The 27,928-nt window shown below is 38.3% G+C and overlaps 1 protein-coding gene across 1 annotated transcript in view; it reads left to right on the top strand.

Annotated features, from left to right (window-relative positions):
- The window catches only part of LOC124804395 (leukocyte tyrosine kinase receptor), an 874,407-nt gene that overhangs the window by 842,670 nt on the left and 3,809 nt on the right, over positions 1-27,928 (top strand). Inside the window, exon 26 of the mRNA XM_047264751.1 lies at positions 24,634-24,716. Within this exon, the coding sequence (XP_047120707.1) occupies positions 24,634-24,699 (66 nt within the window). The 3' untranslated portion in view covers positions 24,700-24,716. The remainder of the gene's footprint in view (positions 1-24,633; positions 24,717-27,928) is intronic.

Raw genomic sequence — 27,928 nt, 5'->3', positions numbered from 1 at the left:
AGATGGTTTTCCACTGCGGCGGTTGAAATTGTTATCATTGCTGTAAGGCTGAGCGTTTGGTTGTCCCGTGTTATGATGGTACGATATTCCATTAACACAGTCTGCTACATACTATTGCGAAGCGAGCGGTCCATTATTGTAATTATTCCGCGCACTCGCACGCACGTCCTCGTAGATCATATCCATATCGGCAAGAACGGAAAGAAAGGCTTCTTGGTCCTCTTCACTCACATTAACTAATTTTTCCATTATTGACACAGGAAGTTTTTACTTTAAGATCGTGATGACATCTTTGGTCGAAATGGGCGTGTTCCAATACTGAATTTTACGTAGATATTTTTCGAAATAACACCTCAAACTACCTCCCTTGGTGTTGCAAGGTTCAGCGTTGTAGACCTCCTTTTGGCGTCTTTGTTATATACCTGAACTCCAGAATTTATTCAAAAAATGCCTTTCGAAATCTGCGTATTTCAGTTCCCCAAATTGGCCCTTCGCCATGTACATACCCTAATATGAACTGTATTCGCTGTCTGTCGTTCCACGGTTTTGGAAAAGCACCTGTGAACGATTTTAGAAATACCATGCGATGTATATTTCGTTTTTCAACTATAAAAGTCTGGAAAACTCAGTGTTTCAGCACACTCATCTCGCATTAGTTCAACGAGTGTCAGGTGATTGGTATGATTACGTGACGTTGAAGCTTTATCACGCGTATTATTTACAGTTGGTGATAATTATACTTGATATTCTGGATATTGACAAGTATCTTGTTCTGGCGGTAATGAATAATCGCTTTGATTGTCACCTTGCAATTCAATAACTTGCCTTTTCAGCTGATCTATGTCATGGGTCAGCCGTTGCTTCCATTCCGGAAGATCGTGGCTGAAGGCTCGTCTGATTTCGCCTAATTCACTGGCTAAAGTGTCACCAGAAGTACTGGGAGCGGTTAGGATTTCTACTGTGGCAGATTTAACTGCACCTTTTAGATCAGAGTGTACCTTACTCTCAATGTACTGTTCCTTGGATTGCATCCACTTTTCAAATTCCCTATTAAGTGTAGTGCTTATTCTGCAGTGACGTCTTCGATCCTTTTGTCAATATTGACATCGGATATTCGCTGAGCAAGGTTTTCTACTCGCTTGCCAATATGGCTGACACATTCTGTCAATTGGCCTACCGTACTCTTTTTGAAACATCATTGTAATGTTTCAAATAGTCACTCGCTGTTGATTTACACACATCGACTTGGGTCTGCAAATCTGTAAACTTTCTACCAATGTTGGTATCGGCGGAATCCACAATGGAAAGAACACTGTTTATTTTTGCATGTACACTTGCGTTTAGCTCGCTTGCGTAAGCAGTGGTAATGGCTTTAATTTTTTCCTCCATGTTGTCATTCGAACTTTTGATTTGTGTTTGGATGTCGGTAATAACAGAATTTATATTGGTCATTCGCACTTGAGTGACCTCTATCCTCAATTCTAAACTGTTGAACCTGCTGTCTACAGCTCTGTTCTGTTCCTGTAATCTGGCATCAACATGCGCAATTTGGCTTCTAAGATTACCCATGTGAACTTCAATGTTGTCACTTTTTTGTGTTAACTGTCCCATATTTGCCTCAAAACTGGTTTTCATATCAGCAAACAATTTTAGTACATCTGACAATGAGCATTCACGCAGTGGCGACGCGGACTGTGGTGCCGACACCTCACGTGTCGCTTCGTCATCTGCTTTTCCTTCACTACGAGATTCAAGTTTGTTTACACCTGCGCGTGGTCTAAGTTGTCTGGGTTGCTCATCTGCCATCTTAAATTTAGCGTAGTTACACCACACGAGCCAGAAAAGAAAAATGGTTCAAATGGCTCTTAGCACTACGGGACTTAACTTCTGAGATCATCAGTCCCCTAGAACTTAGAACTAATTAAACCTAACTAACCTAAGGACATCACACACATCCATGCCCGAGGCTGGATTCGAACTAATTAAACCTAACTAACCTAAGGACATCACACACATCCATGCCCGAAGCCGGATTCGAACCTGCAACCGTAGCGGTCTGGTGGTTCCAGATTGTAGCGCGTAAAACCACTCGGCCATTCTGGCTGGCCCAGAAAAGATAATTTATAATTATGATTTTCACTTGTCAGGCGCGCCAGTGATTTCGCATCCTGATTTCTCAGATATTGCTTGTCCGTTATGAACAATTGAAACTCAAGCACACAAAGATGGCAACTGGAGAGATAAAATAAATGAAAAACATTCGTACAGCACTGAAACTAGTGTAGATACCGCCATTTTGATCCACTAAAATATACAACAACGGAAATTTTGACTAACTGTTTCTAACTATTTTAAGCGAAATGATGTGAAAGAGGTGAGTCTAACAGCAAAAATACAGAGAAATTTGGAAATTAAATAGCGTGAGGAAAAGAAAAGAAGGGTAAAGAGTGAATGTTCACTAGCCGATTGAATGCTCAATAGGCAAAGCTTCAAATGCAATGAAAAGTCGTACTCACTTTAGTTGTCTTGCGTGCTGCTGTTTACTGCTGTTGTGGATTCGTACTGCAGTTTTCTGCACATACGTCTCTTTTTACTGGTTCTTTTGCCATGTGCTTCCAAACTTCCTCCAGATGGTAGCATGAAAAATAAAAAGAACAGATTAGTTTTTAGTCAAGTTCTTGTTCGGGTGCCGCATCTGGTGTTAGGAACTTGCTTATTCTGTATAAGAAATAGTAGTAAATAATCATAGTGATGCTGTAACTGTTGGTTGGTAATATTTACTGACAAAATTCAACGTAATGCTAGATTGTGTACTTATGGCTATCCTGTGTGGCCGTGTTTTAGTACGACTTTAAAAGAGAGAGAGATTTTTAATTGATCACTGATGCGTCGGTTCTTGATTGTGTTCAGGAGACGTACAGATTGATTATGCAAATAACTGACCTTTTGACCCAGATTGCCTTCACGCAATCAGAATCTTCAATGAAAATACCTAAGGGACCTACTTGAATATAAAAATGGAAATGAAAGCAAATTAGTGCAATTTCCTAAGAGGAAGATTAACAGATTGGAAGTTGAACACAAGGTGGTCTCCCAAGTACAATCGAGACACCGCGATAAAGAGCGATCATGTAACAAAGCTCATGTACATTACTGGCCGTTAAGATTGCTACACCAAGAAGAAATGCAGATGATAAACGGGTATTCACTGGACAAATATATTATACTAGAACAGACATGTGATTATATTTTCACGCAATTTGGGTGCATAGATCCTGAGAAATCTGTACCCAGAACAGCCACCTCTGGTCGTAATAACGGTCTTGATACGCCTGGGCATTGAGTCAAACAGAGCTTGGATGGCGTGTATAGGTACAGCTGCCCATACAGCTTAAACACGATACCACTGTTCATCAAGAGTAGTGACTGGCGTATTGTGATGAGCCAGTTGCTCAGCCACCATTGACCAGACGTTTTCAGTTGGTGAGAGATCTGGAGGATGTGCTGCCCACGGCAGCAGTCAAACATTTTCTGTATCCAGAAAGGCCCATACAGGACCTGCAACATGCGGTCATGCATTATCCTGCTGAAATGTTGGGTTACGCAGGGATCGAATGAAGGGTAGTGCCATGGGTCGTAACACATTTGAAATGTAACGTCCACTGTTCAAAGTGCCGTCAATGCGAACAAGAGGTGACTGAGACGTGTAACCAATGGCACCCCATACCATCACGCCGGGTGATATGCCAGTATGGTAATGACGAATAAACGCTTCCAATGTGCGTTCACCGCGATGTCACCAAACACGGTTGCGACCATCATGATGCTGTAAACAGAACCTGGATTCATCCGAAAAAATGACATTTTGTCATTCGTGCATCCAGGTTTGTCGTGTACACCATCGCAGGCACTCCTGTCTGTGATGCAGCGTCAAGGGTAACCGCAGCCATGGTCTCCGATCTGATAGTCCATGCTGCTGCAAACGTCGTTGAACTGTTGCGTGCAAATGGTTTTTGTCTTCCAAACGTCCCCATCTGTTGACTCAGGGATCGAGACGTGGCTGCAAGATCCATTACAGCCATGCGGATAAGATGCCTGTCATCTCGACTGCTAGGGATACAAGGCCGTTGGGATCCAGTATGGCAGTCCGTATTACCCTCCTGAACCCACCGATTCCATATTATGCTAAAAGTCATTGGATCTCGACTAACACGTGCAGCAATGTCGCGATATGATAAACTGCAATCGCGATATGCTACAATCCGACCTTTATCAAAGTCAGAAACATGATGGTATGCATTTCTCCTCCTTACACGAGGCATCATAACATTTCACCAGGCAATGCCGGTCAACTGCTGTTTGTGTATGGAAGCTTCCCTCATGTCAGCACGTTATAGGTGTTGGCACCGGCACCAACCTTGTGTGAATGCTCCGAAAAGCTAATCATTTGCATATCACAGCATCTTCTTCCTGTCGGTTAAATTTCGTGTCTGTAGCACGTCGTCTTCATGGTGTAGCAATTTTATTGGCTAGTAGTGTACAATTTGAACATCATTTTTGGTTAGTGAAAGAAAACAATAAGAAAATTACTGCATCATAAAATATTAATATATTTTGAACAAATTGGCATTAATCTTCTAAACATTGACAAACACATAATAAATGCATGACTTACACCTGAAATTTTTTTTGTGCATGGCGCATTCTAATAATCGCTGCTTTGTCAGTCCATTCCTTCTTAAAAATTAAATATCCTTGCATGTGCGTAAGTACATTGTATCCTCACCCAAGTTACTGAAATGTTTGTTCGTCAATTCAGTTTTTATACAAAATAAAAATACAACTTGTAGCAATGCTATGTAGTATGTCTTAACACGTCGGCAACCAAAAGTACAAGGATAATGAAGCTCTAGAATATTTCTTAACTAAAGATAGATTGTTCTTTCTTCTGTTTCGCAGCTTCTTGCTATCAAGCACTGTGGCAATGATTTTAAATGTCTGTGCCCAGTGGGTCAAAGTGTTTATTAAGAGTATTTAAACGCTGGATGCGTGTATTGGTATAGGCTCACATTAAAAAAAAAAAATTTTTCATCCCTTTACTCTCGTGCTGTGATGCTTACTTAGCATATTTACAAACTACAGCTTGCTGGCTGTCCTTTTCTTTTATGACAAATATCTCATGTGCAAAGTATCTGAAATCCAATAATATTAAATTGCTTCCTGTGTGAGGAGCGATGACTTCACGAGGATCATCGCGACTTACACATAGTCATAATATTGTTGCTTTTGTGAACCAGGTTAGTGTTACTTGCTAAAATTCTTTACAATACATTTCATATATGACATTCGTCAAAGGGTTGACATAAAGAATAACAAGTAAATATATTTGTATGCCTGAAATTGATGGTAACTTGTTCATAGGGTAATTACATGACAATTGAGCCATACTCTTACTAATGCATTATACAAAGATAACAAATGCTCATTTCTCGGTAAGAGACAATGAAATTATGATAAAGATACACATACATAGATATATTATACATGGCATAACAAATATTAAAAAACAACAAAGAAATGAATTATTTGACTTCGCAGGAAGTTTGGGTGCAGTATGCACTGTTGGAAAAATATATTGCAAAGAACTGACATTCTTGTTTTACAATGACATATTACAGAAAAATTTTTTTTATCATGGTTTCGACGAAGATTTCTTGTAGTAAACACGTAGCAGTTTACCGATTTGTGGCTTTCGTACCCTGCAAAAAAAAAGTTTTGCTACACTTGGGTAGGTATGACTTGCACTGGGCGTGGTTGAACTTCGGGTATAAATGGTAGCACTGCAATTGACTGAGGAAAACTGATTGCACTTTCACAGTGGAGGAAAAGTAGGGCATCAGTTTCACTGTGGAGGTTGAAGTTGTTGTCTGGATGTGATGGTGCATGGGAAATGCATCGTGGATCAGGAAATGGAAGACTGGTTCTGCAATGTGTTGAGCCGTTTGGTGGTGGTCTCTGTTTCACTTGACACATGTTCGAGCTCCCGTTCATGTTCCTGTAATGAAAAATACAGATAAAATGTGTATTGGAATGTGCTTACTTACTAATAACGTAGTATAAAAGAAAATTGGTTTTCTACTCGTTAGCACAACTGGAAATATCCTACAAGTGGATTGCTGAACAGTAAGCATGTGCACTAGGGAAGGAGGAAAAACAATTTAAATGCTTTGACATGCAAATAATATCTACTGAACAACATATATCTACTACAGGGGAGCACCCAGCCCAAAATCTTGGTGAGGAATTATACAAAATATACGGAAAGAAACTTGTACAGTGGTTGAGATACCATGCCCTGAGCCAAAACAAAACCACTAATGAGCGAAAACAAAGGCACAGTTACAGATTCAGCAGAGCATAGAAAAAATCTGGTGGACCACTTGAGAGCTCTTTCCATGACTTGTGTCTACACACTGAAAACACTACACAATATTTCACCCCCAGAATTTTAGTTGGGTCATTTCTTAATGAATTTACATCTACGCAAAGGAAGACAGTACAATTTTCAAGCATAAATACATTATGTAGTGAATTCATCTTACTATAAGTTCACATGAAAGGGTTAATACAATGATTTTACTTCACATGCTCATAAGTCACACACACACACATCAATAGATGACTTGTCAAAAGTACATGAGGACTCACAAACTTGCTCACATGGGTACGTTTTGCAGTGTGCAATGTTGTCAGGGCACTGGGCTGCTGTCCTTGCTAATATTAGTGTGGCTGTAATTGAGAAGTGGTTTCCAAAGCACACCAGGAATAACAGGCTAGGAAGAGGGGCTGTGGAGGCCCATGTTCATTTAAGAAGTGAGGCTTACTGGTTCTCACTGATTATGAAGTAGCCCACAATGCTCGTGTCATGTTCTCACAAAAGGCCAACTTACCAGTACTTAATCATACACTTATCTGGTAACACTGTGCAGCAAACTGTTAAGTTCTGCTGCTGCATGATAAAACACTACATATCACTTAGCAGTGATATTCAGAGTCACTTGCTGAGTGTAAGGGGAAGAATGCCAGCCAAGGGGAAAAAGTTGTCAGCCAATTCAGCAACCACCTTGCACTGTGCAGTGCGTTTAAGGGTTGGAGAACATAACAAGAGGATGATTATGAAAAACATCCTGTTGTGGAGCTGATATGCATACTCTGTCCACTGTTCAGAATATGCAGATCTCCTGACAACAACATATCAATAAATTAACCATTATGTAGAAGGCAGAAGAAACCTACACCTTTTTGTGTATAATAAATTCTTTGTAGAGAAAGAAATAGCAGGTGAGCTGTTTGATGAGGTTGATAACACTTTCCCGATATGTGGGATCATGAGAGGACAACTACAAGCACCTTCAGTGATCCCAGTGGCAAATACAGGAAAACCTCAAGGAGGGGGCACTGAAGATAATGTTGAGATGCCTTTACTTTTACTGTAATAAAAAATAGTCAAGTCACATGCAAAGTTTAAGGAAGTTACAATTGTGGTTTTCTTCCTAAAATGACAAATTATCTGCACCTATTCTTCCTGGCAAATTGGTTAATTACATTGTCAATATAACAATCAATGTTGGGGTAAGTGTTCAACAGAGCTAAGCCATTAAGTCGATCCTCCTTCATTGTTGACCTCAATCATGTCTTCGTATGCCGCAGTGCTGAAAAACTTCTTTCTACTGTAGCAGTAGATGCAGGTAGACAAGGAAATATTTTGTACAGCATGTGCAAAGTAGGATAGTCAGATCTAGGATAAACAGATGACACTCGCATAACAGAATCACGATCATTAAGGGTGTTTATGCTCATTTGCTTGTATTGAAGAATTGCTCCCATTAGTCTCTTTTTAATCACAAAGAGTGATTCTTCTTCAAAGAATGATAGTTCAGTTAAGCACTGATTCAAGTTGACTGACGAAAGAAATGAACGAATAGCATGATATGCTGACTGGAGGTGGCAACGCAGGTGACAATGCAGCAACGCAGGTGGCCCCACAGGGGGGGGGGGGGGGGGGGGCACGCCCTGTGTGCCTCCCATATGTATCCGCCACTGAGTGGTGACCCTATGATGCATATACAATTTACAGCACTTGCTTGTAAATTTGTGGTAAGGGGGTGAATCATGCAAAGCTTATGAAGATTGGGTTGATGACTATGTACTTAGTTTTCTGGTGTTCTGTTGTTCTCTAATTAATTTTGCTTACAGTCTGTTCATATTTCAGCGTACCTGATGCCAATAACTTGGTCTGTTGTAAAATTATTGTACCTGTTCACCACCATACTTTGACTATTTACCTGCAAAATTTTCATTTACAATGTACACTACATATAGCTGAAAGGCAACATTTTTCTTTCATTTAAGAGCACATTAACATCATGACAAGTGAGCTGTGTAAACACAAGTAGTTTATAGCAGTGCAGTTCTAGTTTACTGTTAATACAGTGTACAGATTTAGTTTTTAATTGTTGCTTCTCTTCTCTTAACTTACATTCTGGCTCATGCCATTCCCTGAAGGGTTTTCCATCATGATGGGATCAGCAGAACATGATGTGAATGCACAAAATAAATCGGATCCTTCTACAGAGTCAGTCATGGAAACTACATATTTTGTTTTGGGTAATACGGCCAAATGATTAGCCTCAGAGAGAGACAGGTGGCCTTGGTTTGTCCTTTAGAGTTGGACGGTTAGTTCTCATGATGACATGGAACATGGCACATCATATGTTTGCTCTCTGATGATTTTTCATAAACACTGAATCTGTAGCACTTCCAGCACCATTTTAATATTCTGGTCCACCAACCTGGTCCAGACTATGACACCATTTTGAAGTCTGTTGGAAATTTTAACACAACTAATTCTGTAAAGAAGAAACCATTTGGCTCTGTCAACACAGCCTATATGCCTGAAAACATCAAGTGAGCTATCTGTGATACAGAGCCCTAAACAGTTGGTTCACTTTTGTGATGTGTGTTAATGGATTAACAAGTCAGCAGTGTGGAGGATCTGCACAAAGATCTTCATCATCACCCACATGAGTTAGTGAAGATGATTATGAACAGCATGATGTCGTTCGTGAATCCATGTGTGAAACCATGGTTGATAATGAGAATATGATTTTTCTTATGAGTGGTGAAGCCCATTTTCATTTAAATGCGTTCCCTAGCAAGAAAAACTGTAGATACTGGTAGATGAAAATCCTCAGATGTTATTTGAGTCCTCTCAACACAGCTCAATTAAGTAATAATTTGGTGTGCACTTGAGGAGAAGGGCATTCTTGGACCATACTTTTTTGAGGAAAACAACATTACTGTAACTGTTAATTCTATGTGCTACATTGTGATACTCCTAACCTTCTTCTTTCCAGACCTTCAACATCGCAGATGGGCAATGAAGACAGTATCAGCAGGATGCTGCAACTGCACACACAGCACATAATTCAAGACTGTCTTACGGAGTTGTTTCCAGACCATCTTGTCTCGGGATGTTGGCAATTTTCACTGGCCTCGTCATTCCCCTGATCTAAATTTATGTGAAACCACACAATGGAAACTCCAGGTTGCAAGATGAACAATATTAGGAAAAGGATAGATTGCTACTCACTGTTAAGATGACTCATAGAATCGCAGACAAATGTAACAAAAAGACTGTTGCACGTTATAGCTCTCAGCCAAAGCCTTCTTCAGCAGAGAAAACATACACATTCACAAGCAAGCACACCTCATGACACATGACCACTCCCACTGGCAGCTCTGGTGACTGTCATGTGAGTAGCAATTGGAGTGGGGGGCAGGGAAGGGGAAGAGATAGCAGGGTTTGGATGGGGGGAGAGAAGAACACTGTCTGGTAGGGTGTGCAGGGGCTAGAGTCTGCCAGGCACAGCATCAGGAGGTGGGGTTGGGTGAAAAAAAATGGGGAGCAGAGAAGAAAACTAGGAGGGAGGGGAGGAAAGAACAGGTGGGTACATTGGCAGAGGTGATCACACAAAGAGAATGAGGGAATGTGAAAAGAGAGGATTGGTAGGAGAGGGGGTGGAAACTGTTGGGTGGAGTGTGTAGGATCAGTAGGTTACCATAGGTTGAGGTCAGAATAACTTCAGGAGTGGAGAGTGTGTTGTAGGAATAACTCCCATCTGCTGAAACTGTTGGCAGGGGGGGGGGGGGGGGGGAGTGTGGGGACAACAATAATTTACCATAGGTTGAGACTGGGATAATTTTCTGAGCAGAGAATGTCTTGTAATAACTCCCACCTGCATAGTTCAGAAAAGCTGGTGATGAAGGGAAGGCTCCAGATGGCCCAGGGTGTGAAGCAGCCATTGAATTCAAGCATGTTATGTTCAGTTGCACTTAGTGCCACTGGGTGGTCTACTTTGTTCTTGGCCACAGTTTGGTGGTGGCTGTTCACCCTGGTGGACAGCTGGATGGTAGTCATACCAGTACAAAAACCTGTGCAATGGTTGCAGCAGAGCTGGTATGCAGCATTGTTGCTTTCACAGGTGGTCTGACCTTTGATGGGGTGACAGTACTGGGATAGTGCATGCTGGGTGTGTGGATTGGGCAGGTCTTGCACCTGGGTCTTCTGTAGGGATATGATCCCGGTGGCAAAGTATTAGGATTGGGAGTGGCGTAGTGATGGACTAGGATGTTGTGTAGGTCGTGTGAGCAGTGGAACACCACTGTAGAAGTGGATGGGAAGGATATTGGACAGGATGTCCCTGATTTCAGGACATGTTGATAGACAATCAAAGCTGTGACGAAGGATGTGGTTCAGTTGTTATAGTCCAGGATGGTACTGGGTGACAAAGAGGGCACTCTTTTGTAGGCTGAAGGGGGTGATGAGAAGATTGAGGATGTGTGGGGAAATGGCATGCAATCTGTTTGTGGACTAGGCAATGAGGATAGTGCCTGTCTTATGTGACTTCTTTTTGTGAGGATATCTCGTGTCTCAAGAGTACGTTAAAAAGCTGCACTGCCTTGAAGATCTGAAGACATCATTTCAAGAGAAAACAGTTTGTGTTCTGTGTCAGGTGTTAATTGGTTCTACTCAGATTTTTCAGAACCAGCTACAATCATACATTAATGTAAATGGCCAAAATATGAGTAATGCGATCTTCAAAATGTAAATGACACTGAAATTCCAGGAGATACCATGTATTGTTATAAATAAAAAATCTTTTTCAGCAAAACTAAGTACATCTTATTTGAAAATCATGTGATTCTAGTGACAGACCCTATAGTTTGAGTTAATTATTGGGTTCCTTTCTTTCTGCTTGTACATTTGGAATCCTTAGTTTTGTTAAAAATCATCCCTTTAAACTTTTTAAATGCTGTAGAGGAGACTACAGATTTTACGTCATAACACTCTTTGCAAGAATAGTTTTAGGCACTTGTTTTTATACTGGCTTTAGCTGATTTTGCGTTGAGTAACCATTCCCATAGCCTTTCTTTTTCTTTTTTTTTTCTTTTCTTTTTTTTTTTTTTAGCAGAAGCAAAATTTGTAACAATTGTATATGATTTTTGGATCCAAAAATTTTTCCTTTCTTCAGAGTATGAAACGTAAACATAATCTGCCATATCTTTTGACCTTCAACAGATTATAAACCATCTTGAATTCTGACTGTGCATTTGCCTGAAATTTATCCATTGTTTTCAGCTTGTTTGTTTTTCACACAGGTCACGTTCTTGGCACTGATACTTGAAGTAGAATGTTGTATTAGAAGCATAAGTTATCATTTACAGATGTTGAAACCGCCTTTTATGGATTACACAAATACCAATGGACTAAATGTCAATAACAGTGGGACTGTTTTTCTGAACTTGCACTTTGCCCCTGTTCATTACATTCTCACATCAATGATAACTTTTCATTCCATTTATGCCTGAGATCTTGAAAAGTGACAACACACCCACTGAAACTGAGAATTTAGTGCTGTTCCAAGGAAAATGGATACAAATTTGTTTTCAGGATGTGCAGGAAGTAATTGTGTCAGCTAATAATGGTTCATTTCTTAGATGTTTCACTGATTTCAAAGTACCTGTTACAATCTGTAGACATTTTCATAAATAGAAGGGAAACACCTTTTCAAATGACCCCTCTACTCTGTTTGTGATTAAATGACATCTCAAAAAGAATTAGTATTGTGCTACCATTAACAATTTCTTTCCAAGTTGATGCTTTCAGTGGACTGTCTGAAATCCACTTTACTAAGTAGGTGTTACTGCTCCCAGATACCATACATGTTGTAAATCACCCTATAGCGGAGACGCTGAGTAGTGATAGGCACAACAAAAAGATTCACACAATTATAGCTTTCAGCCATTAAGGCCTTTGTCAGCAATAGGCACACACACACACACACACACACACACACACACACACACACACTCATGCAAATGCAACTTGCACACATTTCTACAGTCTCAGACAGCTGAAGTGTGGTTTCAGCTGTCTGAGACTGCAGACGTGTGTGCAAGTTGCATTTTCATTAGCATGTGTGTGTGTGTGTGTGTGTGCGTGTGTGTGTGTGTGTGTGTGTGTGTGTGTGTGCGTGTGTGTGGCTATAATTGTATGAATCTTTTTGTTGTGCCTATCGTGACTCAGCATCTCCGCTGTATGGTGAGTAGCACCTTTCCTTCTCTAATATTGTTACATTCCATCCTGGATTTTCCATTGTTTGATTACACGTTGGAAATATATTTACTGAACAAATTGGTAACTATTGGATTACAATCACCAGCTACAGACTTAAAAATATCAACTCAGGCAGAGGCATGTATATTTGATCAGTCTAATACATCTGAGGAACAGCAAGTTCAGAAGATACTGCTTGCTAGTAATTGTTCTGCCTCAGCTGCCATCTGCAACACTGCAACATAGTACCCCTGGAGCATGAGAGATTTGTACCATCATTATGAACAAGCAGTCAAGCTAGGTACCTATCTCTCTCAAATATTCAATGTATGAAAATTGTACATAATATTAGTTGCTGAGCCATGTCCAGAATTTTTAGCACTGGAGAATTGGTGGCTATGAACAGTCCCCAGCTTCGACTCCTAGTTTTGTCAACCCAATCATCACTTATTTAGCTCCCTCAACTTTTCTCCATTTGGCATGCTCCAAAAGGCTAATGTACTACAATTGTATAATAGCTTTAAGTAGTTACTACATAGTTCATAGTAGTACAAACCATACGTAAAAGATTACAATACTTCAAATATACATTTAACTCCATGGAATCCAATGGGCATATAAACTCAAACACAGTGCACATCATAAATATGATGTTACATATTGATGTCAGTATCCACTACTTTTTGTACTGGATCAAGAACTGCTTGAAGTATGACATGACATCATCCTACACGCAGTCACAAGTGAACTGGAGCTCAGTGCTATATTTGTCTGAGACAGAAATAAATGCGATGTTGAACTCCATGACCAGTCCAACAATAAGGGGAAGTGCATTCAGAAGTTGCCTCACCGTATAGTGCAGAGACTCCCTCATGGTGGAAGTACTGTTCAAGTACCTTTTTTTTTTTCAGTGTTAGTAATCTTGTTCCTTAGATAAGAATTGCATATCACTGGCGAATAAACCAGTACTCTAACATTGTTTGGTATAAAACTTACATGTACATGGACTTCTTTACTTCAAATGACACCTCTCATGATACTGACCATTGTTCTTTTTATGCTCTGTATACTATTGTACAGTTACAGATATTGATACAGGCATTTATATAAGAACCTCAAAAAAGCATTTGAGATATCTCTTTATGTACTCACTGACAAGGTCTTGCCAGTATATCGAAGTTCGTGGGTCAGTGAAACTTCAGAGAAATTAGACCTACTGAATTACAACAAATGTCCAAATAGCCATGTTATTATTGTTGTCCATGGATATTAACAGCAGACATGTGTCTAAACAAAGAAATCTAGAGGATTTACATTTAGAAACTTTAGGATTGGTTCTTCAAAATTAGTTTTTTGTTCTTTGTTTGATAAGGAGATTGTCCAATATTCATTGGATAAAGTATGGTGATGTCTCATCATTTGACAGTACACTGTGGTGGAAATTCAATGGCACAAGTTTTTTAATCAATTCCCTTAACCTACACCAACATTCCTTATAGGCAATTGTGACTATCCCATTTAAATGTGCGTGAATGATATTGTGCCTACAACTGTGGCTGATTTGTTTACCATGAATACTTTGCCATATGTTTGCATTTGTTTCACAGTTTCTTGTTGTGGCCTACTAAAACAGTTCATTTGTGTTAGTTTAGACAGAAAAATCAGTAGCATTATCAGCATAATAACTGAAGTTTGATGTAATGGAGACATTTCTTTGAGTGACATACCATATAATCAACTTTGGACACCTATATAAAGACAGCTATACGATGCATATTGAAATATGTTAGCAAATAATGTTCATTTCTCTGCACCTATAAACCACATAAAATTGTTAGAGGAAGTAACACACAAGTATATGTGTGTAGGCACTGAGGTGATTAATTAACCATGTAACTTAAAAACCACGACTGCTCTGCAAAGAATAAGCAATTCATTTACTCTCACACAGTAGATTAAATAATAACATAGAAATGTACATTATTATTGTTAAACGAAGACCACCTATTATATTTCCGACAATGATTAATCAAATATATGGAGCTAGTTACTGATCACCATATCAAAATTCACTGACCTACTTCTTGATTTGTGCCATATCCTGTATGTTCCTCTTCATGTTGGGATTGATTGTCTACTACGTAAGTTCATTTCATTACAGTTGAAAAAGTTCTGAAGGTGTGCCTATGGATTGTACAATTTCTTAGATAAATTATCTGTTTTTCTAAATTGTTGTTTTGTACATTCATTATAATGTAATGTTCTGAGGTGGTAACTCATGACTAATACGTGCGCACAAACCCGCACACCAACCCATCCACCCACCCACCTACCCACCCACCCACACACACACACTTACAAACAAGCAAAGCTTATTTGTGGGCCTGGAGAAGAATTTGCCTTCAAAGTAAATGAACAAAAAACAATGAAGAGCTTACTTTGCTATATAGTGACACATAAAAGAGTTGATATCAATACTGTCATAGAGATATGCAAGATCTCTTTTTTACAGATAAGTTGTTCTTTAGGCTACTGCAATTTCCTTGTAATATTTACATGTATAAGGATGAGAAATAGATTTTATGGTATGATTTGCACACTATCAAATAACCTTCAATTCTCATATTGTATGTTACTGGTACCAATGTTCTGTTGTAATATTTACAATATTATGTGCAAAAATAAAAATTTCACATTAATCCTTAGACATTGTGTAAAAGCAAGAGAATTAATCATATTTATGTAATCTGCCATTATATAATACACTGTAATTCATAGGTAATACATACCTCAGGCCCTAATTTGGGTTGTTTGTCCTATCCAACACTGCATGAATTTAGTTACAGTAGATAATGGGGACTGTAATAGACAAACACATTTCCAGACAAAAAAGTGAAGCAACCAGAAGGTGAGGAGGAATCAAACTGAAACTTCAAGGGTTGAGAGGATATGTGATATTGGTTCTGGGATTACAATACTGAGCAAAATTTACAGGAAGTTTAGCGTATGAACCAACTTATCAGCATGATGTTACACCCTCTCTGGTATGGATGGATGCACTGATTTCAGTTGGGTAGAGTGTTATGAAGCCATTTTATAATCTCCAGAGGCAAGCTGGCCCACAACTGTTGTTACTGGTTCTTGATATCCTGAATATGGTCACTGGGATGGAATTAATGCCCAACCTGGTGCCACATATTCTATCAGGGATAGATCTGGGTATCTTTCTGGCTGTGAGAGTCCCTCAAAATGACACAGGAAGTCCCTAGAGGTGTACAAACGAGCATTGTCCTGTTGTAAAATGGAACCACAATACTGTCCCACGAGAAATAACAATTGAGGATGCAGGATGCCTGTGAAGTACCATTTAGTCATCACAGTTCCCTCATTGAATACCATCCAAGCCTTGAAGACATACCCAATGGCTCCCCACAGCATGATACTAGGACTAACACCTCTTTGCTTCTCGAAAATGATGGAAGAATGGGACCCCTCCCAAGGTTGTCGCCATACTGGCCGACGATGATCAGAACCACGATTTGTCAGTGAATACAATTCAATACCGTTCATTGGCAGTTCATGCTCCCCACTTATTTTAATTGTTGTCTTAATGACAGTATAAGCATGGGACGTTATTACCCTAGTCTGGCTCCTGACCGAACGATGGTGCAAGATGATACAGAGTGTTGCACGGAGCCCATTATTTGTTCTCATGTGGCTGCCATATATGTGAAGAGATTTTGATGTGGTCAGTGCACAATATGGCAATCCCTCCTTATGGTGGTCAGACATGGTCAACCAGAACCTTGATAATGAGTATGCTTGGCCCCGCATTCCCATGCAGTGAAACATCAGGCCACTATCACACCCAAATACCCAACAAATCTGAATGTTGCATAAGTTGAGCAGCCCACTAAATGGATATTCACATTGAATCCTCTTTCAGATGCTGCCAGGAACTAATAAGGCCACCTCTCAAAAGTATATGACTTCTCCACGTCCTTTGCAGTGATCAGTCAACATCCGACGTTGTTCATGCCCCCTTATACACCCTGTCAAATTTAGTAACAACACTAAACAGGAACAATGTTAATGCAGTCTGGTGACTGTTCCAGAGAACTGCTACTCTAATGATTTACATTCCTGCCAATGGTGTTTATGAGTACAGAGTTACATTGATATCTGACAATGTTTTCCGGGTGTTCCACTTTTTTTTATCAGGCAGTGTACTGAATCGTGTTTGTGTCAAAGTGCTGGTTTTTTATTACTTTTGGTGGAAATTTCTTGTCATAGTAGGTAATCCTAAAAAAATAGTTTATGTACCTAAATGTAATTTAGTTTATAAAAAGCATGCTCACTGAAGAATGTTTTCCATTAAGTTTAGAATTTGTGTTTTATGACTTGCACAGTCCATCACAATAGTACTGATTTTTGTCTATTATTATTCTATAACATTTATTACAATAATAAATTTGTTTCTGTACAAAGACTATTCTGTTGGTTATCTAGCACATAGTTGTTTGTAGAAGCATGATACCCAACTTTTTGCAGAGCACAATAATAAAATTTACTTACTTCTTTTAGGTATCAATTGATGCACCATCCAAAACGTTCAATTTTACATTTGTGAGATACTAAAATGTTTCAAAAATTATTGTTTACCATTTTAAACACATTCAGGACCACTTGAGAATGTCTTCTTGATTACTGTTATTAAGGTTTTCATTCAGGCCTCATTATGTTGTTTACATGTAGACTATGTATCCCAAGCTTTCATAGAAGCAAAAAATCGAGTTTAGTGTTGACGATTTGTGACATTAATTATTTTCATTAGGATAATTTTTTGTACATCTGTTGCTTCACAGATATTTAAATATATGTAAGAGAATTACATTACATGTCCTTCATGTACTTATCCTTGTATTCTGGGAATCGGAAAGAAAGAATGTTGTCTGAGATGTTCCCATTTAGTTGTTGTTGCAGTACTACATGAGGTGAGATATGCTTTAATTTTAGAGTACTGTTCAACTGCCACAAATAAAATCTCAGCAGATATTTATGGTAACTGTGGCTCAGTTCATCTGCTAAATCATTAACTTGCATTACCCATGTAAATTATGCAAATGCAGGAAATCCCGTCAGATTTGGCCTACTGTTTTTCCAACTTCAAATTAAATATACATATTATTATAGTAACCACAATATTTGTTTTATTTTTAGTATATTCTAATGGTAATATTTATCACGTACAAAAACTGGAATTAGTTTGCAGTTCTTAGCATCTTTATAAGTGTTACAGACAGATCTTATTTGCTGTCTCAGTCTCATAAGATGTTTGGAAAAATACTTGACAATGACTCTCATTCTGAATCACCTTTAAAATTCAGATTTGGTTAACCCACATGTATGTTTATTGCAACATGACATACATTTTTTTTCAGGATGTGGTTTGTGAAGTAATTATTGTCAACAATACAATTGTGTTCAAGAGTGTTTTTAGCAGGAACAAATAGATCTTCAAAAAATATCTGTTTGAATTGATGAAGAAAAGAATCCATATTATTTGGTGCCAGACACAGTGGTGCACAGAAACAAACTAAGAAGAAAAAAACAACTCTAGTATTTCCTGATCACTGGATTACCATACTGTTCCCTTTAGACAGAAATTCATTCATTATACAAAATTGAAATTGAATATGTTTAGACAAAAGAATATAGAGAATGAACCTACATAATAATCGTACTTCCAAGATGACTGGATGACAAGAAAATTAAAATAGCCTCTACTGAGCGCTTTCCATATTGCACTTTGGTCAGATTATTTGAAAACAATGTGATTTTCTTGGTATGTTAAGACTGAAAAAATAAGATAAATATTATATCATTAAATTTTATCTTTCTTTACAAGGCAAGGTAGACAAACTAGCAATTGAATCTCTTCACACATGTCTCACAGCAGTCAGTACCCATTTTCAAAGTTCTGCTTCCATCATTCAGAACTGTTGCGTGCCCACACCAAGTGACATAAGAGATACAAGTAGATAAGCATGTTACCCACTCTGAATCTTTATGGAAAATGTTCCCACAATTCTGTTGTTGTTGTTGTGGTCTTCAGTCCTGAGACTGGTTTGATGCAGCTCTCCATGCTACTCTGTCCTGTGCAAGCTTCTTCATCTCCCAGTACCTACTGCAGCCTACATCCTTCTGAATCTGTTTAGTGTACTCCACTCTTGGTCTCCCTCTACGATTTTTTCCCTCCAGTACTAAATTGGTGATCCCTTGATGCCACAGAACATGTCCTACCAACTGATCCCTTCTTCTAGTCAAGTTGTGCCTCAAACTCCTCTTTTCCCTAATTCTATTCAATACCTCCTCATTAGTTATGTGATCTACCCATCTAATCTTCAGCATTCTTCTGTAGCACCACATTTCAAAAGCTTCTATTCTCTTCTTGTCTAAACTATTTATCTATTCTCTTCTTGTCTAAACTGTTTATCATCCACGTTTCACTTCCATACATGGCTACACTCCATACAAATACTTACAGAAACGACTTCCTAACACTTAAATCAATACTTGATGTTAACGAATTTCTCTTCTTCAGAAACACTTTCCTTGCCATTGCCAGTCTACATTTTATATCCTCTCTACTTTGACCATCATCAGTTATTTTGCTCCCCAAATAGCAAAACTCCTTTACTACTTTAAGTGTCTCATTTCCTAATCTAATTCCCTCAGCATCACCTGACTTAATTTGACTATATTCCATTATCCTCGTTTTGCTTTTGTTGATGTTCATCTTATACCCTCCTTTCAAGACACTGTCATTCCGTTCAACTACTCTTCCAAGTCCTTTGCTGTCTCTGACAGAATTACAATGTCATTGGCGAACCTCAAAGTTTTTATTTATTCTCCATGGATTTTAATACGTACTCCGAACTTTTCTTTTGTTTCCTTTACTGCTTGCTCAATATATAGATTGACTAGCATTGGGGAGAGGCTACAACCCTGTCTTACTCCCTTCCCAACCACTGCTTCCCTTTCATGTCCCTTGACTTATATAACTGCCATCTGGTTTCTGTACAAATTTTAAATAGCCTTTCGCTCCCTGTATTTTACCCCTGCCACCTTCAGAATTTGAAAGAGAGTATTCCAGTCAACATTGTCAAAAGCTTTCTCTAAGTCTACAAATGCTAGAAACGTAGGGTTGCCTTTCCTTAATCTTTCTTCTAAGATATGTCGTAGGGTCAGTATTGCCTCACATGTTCCAACATTTCTACGGAATCCAAACTGATCTTCCCCGAGGTCGGCTTCTACCAGTTTTTCCATTCGTCTGTAAAGAATTTGTGTTAGTATTTTGCAGCTGTGACTTATTAAACTGATAGTTTGGTAATTTTCACATCTGTCAACACCTGCTTTCTTTGGGATTGGAATTATTATATTCTTCTTGAAGTCTGAGGGAATTTCGCCTGTCTCATACATCTTGCTTACCAGATGGTAGAGTTTTGTCAGGACTGACTCTCCCAAGGCCGTCAGTAGTTCTAATGGAATGTTGTCTACTCCAGGGGCCTTGTTTCGACTTAGGTCTTTCGATGCTCTGTCAAACTCTTCACGCAGTATCGTATCTCCCATTTCATCTTCATCTACATCCTCTTCCATTTCTATAATATTGTCCTCAAGTACATCGCCCTTGTATAGACCCTCTATATACTCCTTCCACCTTTCTGCTCTCCCTTCTTTGCTTAGAACTGGGTTTCCATCTGAGCTCTTGATGTTCATACAAGTGGTTCTCTTTTCTCCAAAGGTCTCTTTAATTTTCCTGTAGCCAGTATCTATCTTACTCCTAGGGAGATAAGCCTCTACATCCTTACATTTGCCCTCTAGCCATCCCTGCTTAGCCATTTTGCACTTCCTGTCGATCTCATTTTTGAGACGTTTGTATTCCTTTTTGCCTGCTTCACTTACTGCATTTTTGTATTTTCTCCTTTCATCAATTAAATTCAGTATCTCTTCTGTTACCCAAGGATTTCTACCAGCCCTCGTCTTTTTACCTACTTGATCCTCTGCTGCCTTCACTATTTCATTCCTCAAAGCTACCCATTCTTCATCTACTGTATTTCTTCCCCCATTCCTGTCAATTGTTCCCTTATGCTCTCCCTGAAACTCTGTACAACCTCTTGTTCTTTCAGTTTATGCAGGTCCCATCTCCTTAAATTCCCACCTTTTTGCAGTTTCTTCAGTTTTAATCTACAGTTCATAACCAATAGATTGTGGTCAGAGTCCACATCTGCCCATGGAAATGACTTACAATCTAAAACATGGTTCCTAAATCTCTGTCTTACCATTATATAATCTTTCTGAAGCCTTTTAGTATCTCCAGGGTTCTTCCATGTATACAACCTTCTTTCATGATTCTTGAACCAAGTGTTAGCTATGGTTAAGTTATGCTCTGTGCAAAATTCTACCAGGCGGCTTCCTCTTTCATTTCTGAGCCCCAATCCATATTCACCTACTACGTTTCCTTCTCTTCCTTTTCCTACTGTCGAATTCCAGTCACCCATGACTATTAAAATTTCGTCTCCCTTCACTACCTGAATAATTTCTTTTATCTCATCATACATTTCATCAATTTCTTCATCATCTGCAGAGCTAGTTGGCATATAAACTTGTACTACTGTAGTAGGTTTGGGCTTCGTGTCTATCTTGTCCACAATAATGTGTTCACTATGCTGTTTGTAGTAGCTTACCTGCACTCCTATTTTTTTTATTCATTATTAAACCTACTCCTGCATTACTCCTTTTTGATTTTGTATTTATAACCTTGTATTCACCTGACCAAAAGTCTTGTTCCTCATGCCACCGAACTTCACTAATTCCCACTATATCGAACTAACCTATCCATTTCCCTTTTTAAATTTTCTAACCTACCTGCCCGATTAAGGGATCTGACAACCTACGCTCTGATCCGTAGAACGCCAGTTTTCTTTTGCTGATAACGACGTCCTCTTGAGTAGTCCCCGCCCGGAGATCCAAATGGGGGACTATTTTACCTCTGGAATATTTTACCCAAGAGGACGCCATCATCATTTAATCATACAGTAAAGCTGTATGCCCTCGGGAAACATTATGGCTGTAGTTTCCCCTTGCTTTCAGCCGTTCGCAGTACCAGCATAGCAAGGCCATTTTGGTTAGTGTTGCAAGGCCAGATCATTCAATCATCCAGACTGTTGCCCCTGCAACTACTGAAAAGGCTGCTGCCCTTCTTCACGTTTGTCTGGCCTCTCAACTGAAACCCCTCCATTGTGGTTGCACCTACGATACGGCTATCTGGGTCGTTGAGGCACGCAAGCCTCCCCACCAACGGCAAGGTCCATGGTTCATGGGGGGCCCACAATTCTAAGAAACCAAAATCATGTAAATTGTTTTATGAATTAATGTTCAGCTGCTAACTTAAACATTGCTTTCATTCATGTATCACACTTGAAGAGTATTACGCACTTCTAATCGTGTTTGCTGATCTGTATATGAGGTATTTCCAGAAAGTAAGTACTGTTACTCATCTTTCTGATTCTTTTTCTTTCCACTGATGTCATTACAGACAGATTGTGTTGTGTTTACATTTTTAGTGAATATTCAAAATGTTTAAGACAATCTTTGAGCTCACTGACTGTGAAGTATGTTCCCTATCACAGTTTTTGAATGCAAAGAATATTAAGCCAGCCGAAATTCATTGTCAACACATAGAGATTTATGGTGAAAATATAATCACTGATTTAATGGTGAGAAAGTGGGTGAGACAATTCAATGATGGATGAACCACTGTTCATGGTGAAGAATGGAGTGTAGGCTTTCTGTAATCAATGCTCATTTGATTGCGAAAGTGAATGAGAAAATGTATGAAAGCAGATGGTTCACAATAAGAATAGCGATGAGTTTCCACATGGTTCAGAAATTTTTTTTTGAATGAGACTGTCACAAACTGCTTAACTTTTTGCAAATTGTGTTCCCCTTAAGTTCCAAAAATGCTTATGAATGTCCACAAAATGAAGCGATTTGGCAGTGCTTCAACATTTATTACTCAATATAGTGATGGGGAAGATGAATTCTTAAACAGAATTGTGACTGATGAAAATTGTGTTCATAATATCACTCCAGAATCAAACCAACAGTTGATGGAGTGGAAGTGCTCATGACCCCCAAAACAAAAAAAATTCAAAACAATGTTATCAGTACAAAACATCATGCGCAGTGAGTTCTGGAACAGACAGTTCATTCTGCTTGTTGAGGTACATCCCAGAGGTGTGAAACATTTAGAAAACGTCAGCATGCAATTTTAAAAAAAGGTGTAAAATACTCAGGCCAGGCATTGTGTTGTTTCATGATACTGCACATCTCCACTCTGCCAGTGTCACTCAAAGTCTTATTCAGCAATTTGTCTGGGAGCGTTCAACCACTCTCCATATAACCTGAGCTCACACATTCTGACTACCACTTGTGTGTGAACTTGAAGCATGTTTTGGGAGGAAGGCACTTTAACTGTGACGGTGATGTAATAACCATCTTCAGCAATGGCTGTCTTCACTGGTGGCATCTTTCTATGAAGAAGGCATAGAAAAGTTTGTTTTATGCTATAACTCATGCCTGTACAATGCTAGCAGCTATGTAAAGAAATAGTTTAAGAAATTCTCTTTCTTTTAAAAATAAATTTTGGTTTGAAAAAAATGTTTTTGAGTTTTTCCAAAACTGTGCTTATTTTCTGGACGAGCCTCCTATTTTGTAAATACGTTTTGCACAGAGCAGTAAGAGATGACTGATATAATTCTTAATTCTATGAAAGACCAATCATTCACATGTTACCTATGTTGACTATTTACCAACTGTCACACCTTCTCAACTATTGTACAGGGCATACATTTTCCAATGCCAGTGACTCTACTTTGGGATGCCAGAATCACTCATGTGATCTCAGTTGGTAAAATCTTAACTTGTTCATATAGTCTGGCAGAAAATTTTCTCTCCTTCATGTGACTTTAAGATTTCCAGGCAGTTGTCTCAATACATGCAGTTAATGACATAGTATTAGGGAAACAATTCCTGACTGAAATTAAGCACTGGTCACTTTATCCTTTCATTACTGCAAAACTTCAAAATCCACAGTCTTTTCATGTACATCTTTCATGATGTCGTGAAGAATATGAATATTTGGATTACTTTTATGTGAATGTGTATTTAGTAGTACAGATGGGTTATGTACAGAACACAACAGTATAGAAGCAAGCAGAATGTATAACTAATAGTTATTGTATTCAGTAGATCTCATTTACAAAAGAATGTGCCATCAGCAGAAATATCTGGAAGATATTAAAACAAGTAATAATACTAGTTATAAAAGTTTGTGGATCAGATACTAATACAGATATAGCAGAATACTGTAATGGGTAAAATATTTTGTAGCAGCTGGAATTGATCATAATAAAGAATGAAGTACAACAAGAGGAAGCTTTCAGAAATAAATTACATTAAATATTACATTTTTATTTGCAATGTATTTCTCACTACTTTAACTGGCAAGATTTAAAGAATCTCTCACTTTTCTATCTAGTAAGAACACTGAAGTCTGTTCTCACAGCTGGAGTCCACTACTCTTCTGCAACACACTGGTAACTGGAAATTCTAAATAGGGGCTAAATACCATTTCTTTTCTCTTGGAATAAATTTTCTATTCGTTGATGTTATATGTTATCATTCTAAGCAAAATGCAGCCTAGTACTGACAGTAATGTGTGACCTGTGAAAATTCAAGTCAATGCAATAATTTCAATATTTATTACAGGAATCCTTTCTTTGAATAGCTCAGCAGCATTGTTATTTACATGGAGCAATGGTGAAAAAATATATTTCAAGAGAATTAATAAATGAGTCTGAAATGAACCTGAAACTGTTCTGTATTTTCAGAACCATCATGACACTGAGATTCAGCCACATGCCCAGAATGGCTCACACTTTGTACCCATAGCATGAAAATGAGAATGACACAGGTAAGGCAAATAGGTATTTATTCAAACACTGTTGTGTTAAGCAAAGAGATACTTAAGTATTTTTGAAATGATGTTGAATATACTATAATACTGAGAATACAGTTTTACTCTGATACTGCAAAAATAACTATGGGAAATAGTTAAGGTGAAGGGATGTTGTCCAAAGATAGTGTCTAAAGTTGCATATTAAACAAAAATACATTAATATATATGCATCAAACCACATATACAAGTTAAGAGTTTGATAGAGAGGCATGAATCATGATGAGATATCAGAAACTAAAATACATAAAATATGTTGATCTAAGAGTTAATTGATCCTCCAGTGATTCTGAATCAAGCTCGCGATACTCCCACTTTCGAAAAACTTAAAACAATCACTGGAAACATAGTTCAGGTGTGATCTGTGACACTAAACATTAATACTATGATGATAATAGAGAAGACTGTATTTATGTTGGTGTAATTAATGTAAATAATTACATTTTTTAACAAAACTGCTTCATGTTTAGTAGGTGCTGATGTTGGTCAATATCACCATAGCTTTAACTGGTTCATCCTCACTGCTTCATTATTTTTTTTATATATTTGTCTGAGTTTTAAAAAAAGTGAAATCTTTGATAACATGCTAAGCTACTTTGAAAATATACTGTATACAGGTTTTTCTGTGACATTTTAATGGTGAGACTATATATTTTTAATCACAATTAATGATTTGCTCCATGAAATTTTCTTTTCACTTACAGTTACATAGATAAGTCACAAGATGTGAAAGAGAAATTTTTCCTGGTGACCCTTTTGAGTTAAATATCTGAAATAATATCACTTATTTTCTTCTTGTTCTCACTGACATTGTTCTCTGCAGAAGTGTTAATTACATTTAGTGGATAATTTATTTCAACTTGAGGATCAGCAGTTATTACAAATAGTTTAGTAATACATCTCAATGATTGAATTTCCTAGATGGACACAAGGCAGACAGGCAACCACTCAGTTGCAGCTGATCGGTTGTTGGTGCGTGAACACATAAAAACTGACAAAAATTGCTCTTATGTTTGAAAAAACTACTACACATTTTCTAATTACTCTCTCTCTCTCTCTCTCTCTCAAACGAAAGCATTGGTATGTTGATAGGAGACAATAAAAAACACACACACAAATTTCGAGCTTTCGCAACCCAAGGTTGCTTCATCAGGAAAGAGGGAAGGAAAGACGAAAGGATGAGGGTTTTAAGGGAGAGAGTAAGGAGTTATTCCAATCCCGGGAGTGGAAAGACTTACCTTAGCGGGAGAAAAGGACAGGTATACACTTGCACACACACACATATCCATCCGCACATATACAGACACGGGCAGACATATGTAAATGCAAAGAGGTTGGGCAGAAATATCAGTCGAGGCAGATGTACAGAGGCAAAGATGTTGTTGAATGACAGGTGAGGTACGAGGGGCGGCAACTTGAAATTAGAGGAGGTTGAGGCCTGGTGGGTAACAGGAGGAGAGAATATATTGAAGGGCAAGTTCCCATCTCCGGAGTTCTGATAGGTTGGTGTCAGTGGGAAGTATCCAGATAACCCGGATGGTGTAACACTGTGCCAAGACGTGCTGGCCATGCACCAAGGCATGTTTAGCCACAGGGTGAGCCGCATTACCAAAAAACACTGTCTGCCTGTGTCCGTTTTGCGAATGGACAGTTTGTTGCTGATCATTCCCACATAGAACGTTTCACAGTGTAGGCATGTCAGTTGGTGATTTACCAATGTGTGTGCGAGTGTATAACTGTCCTTTTTTCCCCCTAAGGTAAGTCTTTCCACTCCCGGGATTGGAATGACTCCTTACCCTCTCCCTTAAAACCCACAACCTTTCATCTTTCCTTCCCTCTTTCCTGATGAAGCAACCTTGGGTTGCAAAAGCTCGAAATTTGTGTGTGTGTTTGTGTGTTTTTTGTTGTCTCCTATCAACATACCAACGCTTTCGTTTGGTAAGTTACAGCATCTTTGTTTTTAGATATATTTTTCCCACGTGGAATGTTTCCCCCTAGAAATAATACAGTTTCAGCACATCATACAGATTATTCTTCTGAATACGTCAGTTTATAAATTACAAACTAAAGATTTGTTTGTATTAATAAATTTTACATTTTGATGCATTTTACATTTGGTAGTATACAATCACAGTATTACAGATATTGTTGTTATCAACATTATATTAGTTGTAGGTTACTTAAAACTATGAGCTTGACATGCTTACGAATCACTTTTCATATAGATATAGTACTTGTCTAGGGAATAAAAAGGGTTTTCAATTAGGATTCTTTTTAGCTGTGCTTTTAATTTGTTAGTAGGAAGGGCTGTGAGACTTTTTGGTAGAGCATTGGCTAGCTTCAGCTCAGCATGAATAGCATTGTTTCATATAAAGCTGTTCTGTGGGTATTCACGTGGAATCTGAACTTTTGCCTTGTATCATACTGGTGCAGGTCACAGTTGAAATTTGGATTTATTGTTTTCATGAGCAATATAACTTTCAATATGTATACATCTATAATGGTAAGCACACTTAATTTTGGAAACAAATTTCAACATGATTCTCTAGGTTTGGCACCACAAATAAATCTGATAACTTTTTTCTGTAGTATTAATGTGCTTAGATTGGTTTGAGTTGTTGCACTCCATATTCCTACAGCATAGTTTAAATTTGACGAGAATAAGCCATGATAGGCAGTTTTTAGTACACCCATATCCTTACAATATTTGCTAATCATATTTATAGCAAATACATTCTTCGGCAGCTTACAGGCTAAGGAATCAATATACATGTCCCATTTGAGGCTGTCCTGGATTGTAATTCTCAAGAACTTGGTCCATTTTTCGTTTTTTATTATGTCATTTCCTATGGATAATTTCATGCCAAATTCTATGTGTTTCCTTGTGTTAAATTCCATCATTGCAGTCTTTGAAGCACTTACATTTATATGGCTTTCATTAAAATACTTGACTATTTCATTAGTTACACTGTTTCACAGCACCTCCAGATTGTCATATTCTTTGTGTATACACACAATTGATATATCATCTGCATACAATATTTTTTTACAGTTAGGAGAACAATACTATATATCATTAACATAAATCAAGAGAAGAAGGCGTCCTAAGACAGAACCTCGAGGCACTCCATATTCGATATCAGTAATTTTAGATTTGAAAGACCCACTGT

Source organism: Schistocerca piceifrons, chromosome 1 (assembly GCF_021461385.2).
Source record: "Schistocerca piceifrons isolate TAMUIC-IGC-003096 chromosome 1, iqSchPice1.1, whole genome shotgun sequence".
NCBI lineage: Eukaryota > Metazoa > Arthropoda > Insecta > Orthoptera > Acrididae > Schistocerca > Schistocerca piceifrons.
Note: the sequence above shows the minus strand (reverse complement) of the source record. Positions and strands in the feature narration are given on the sequence as shown.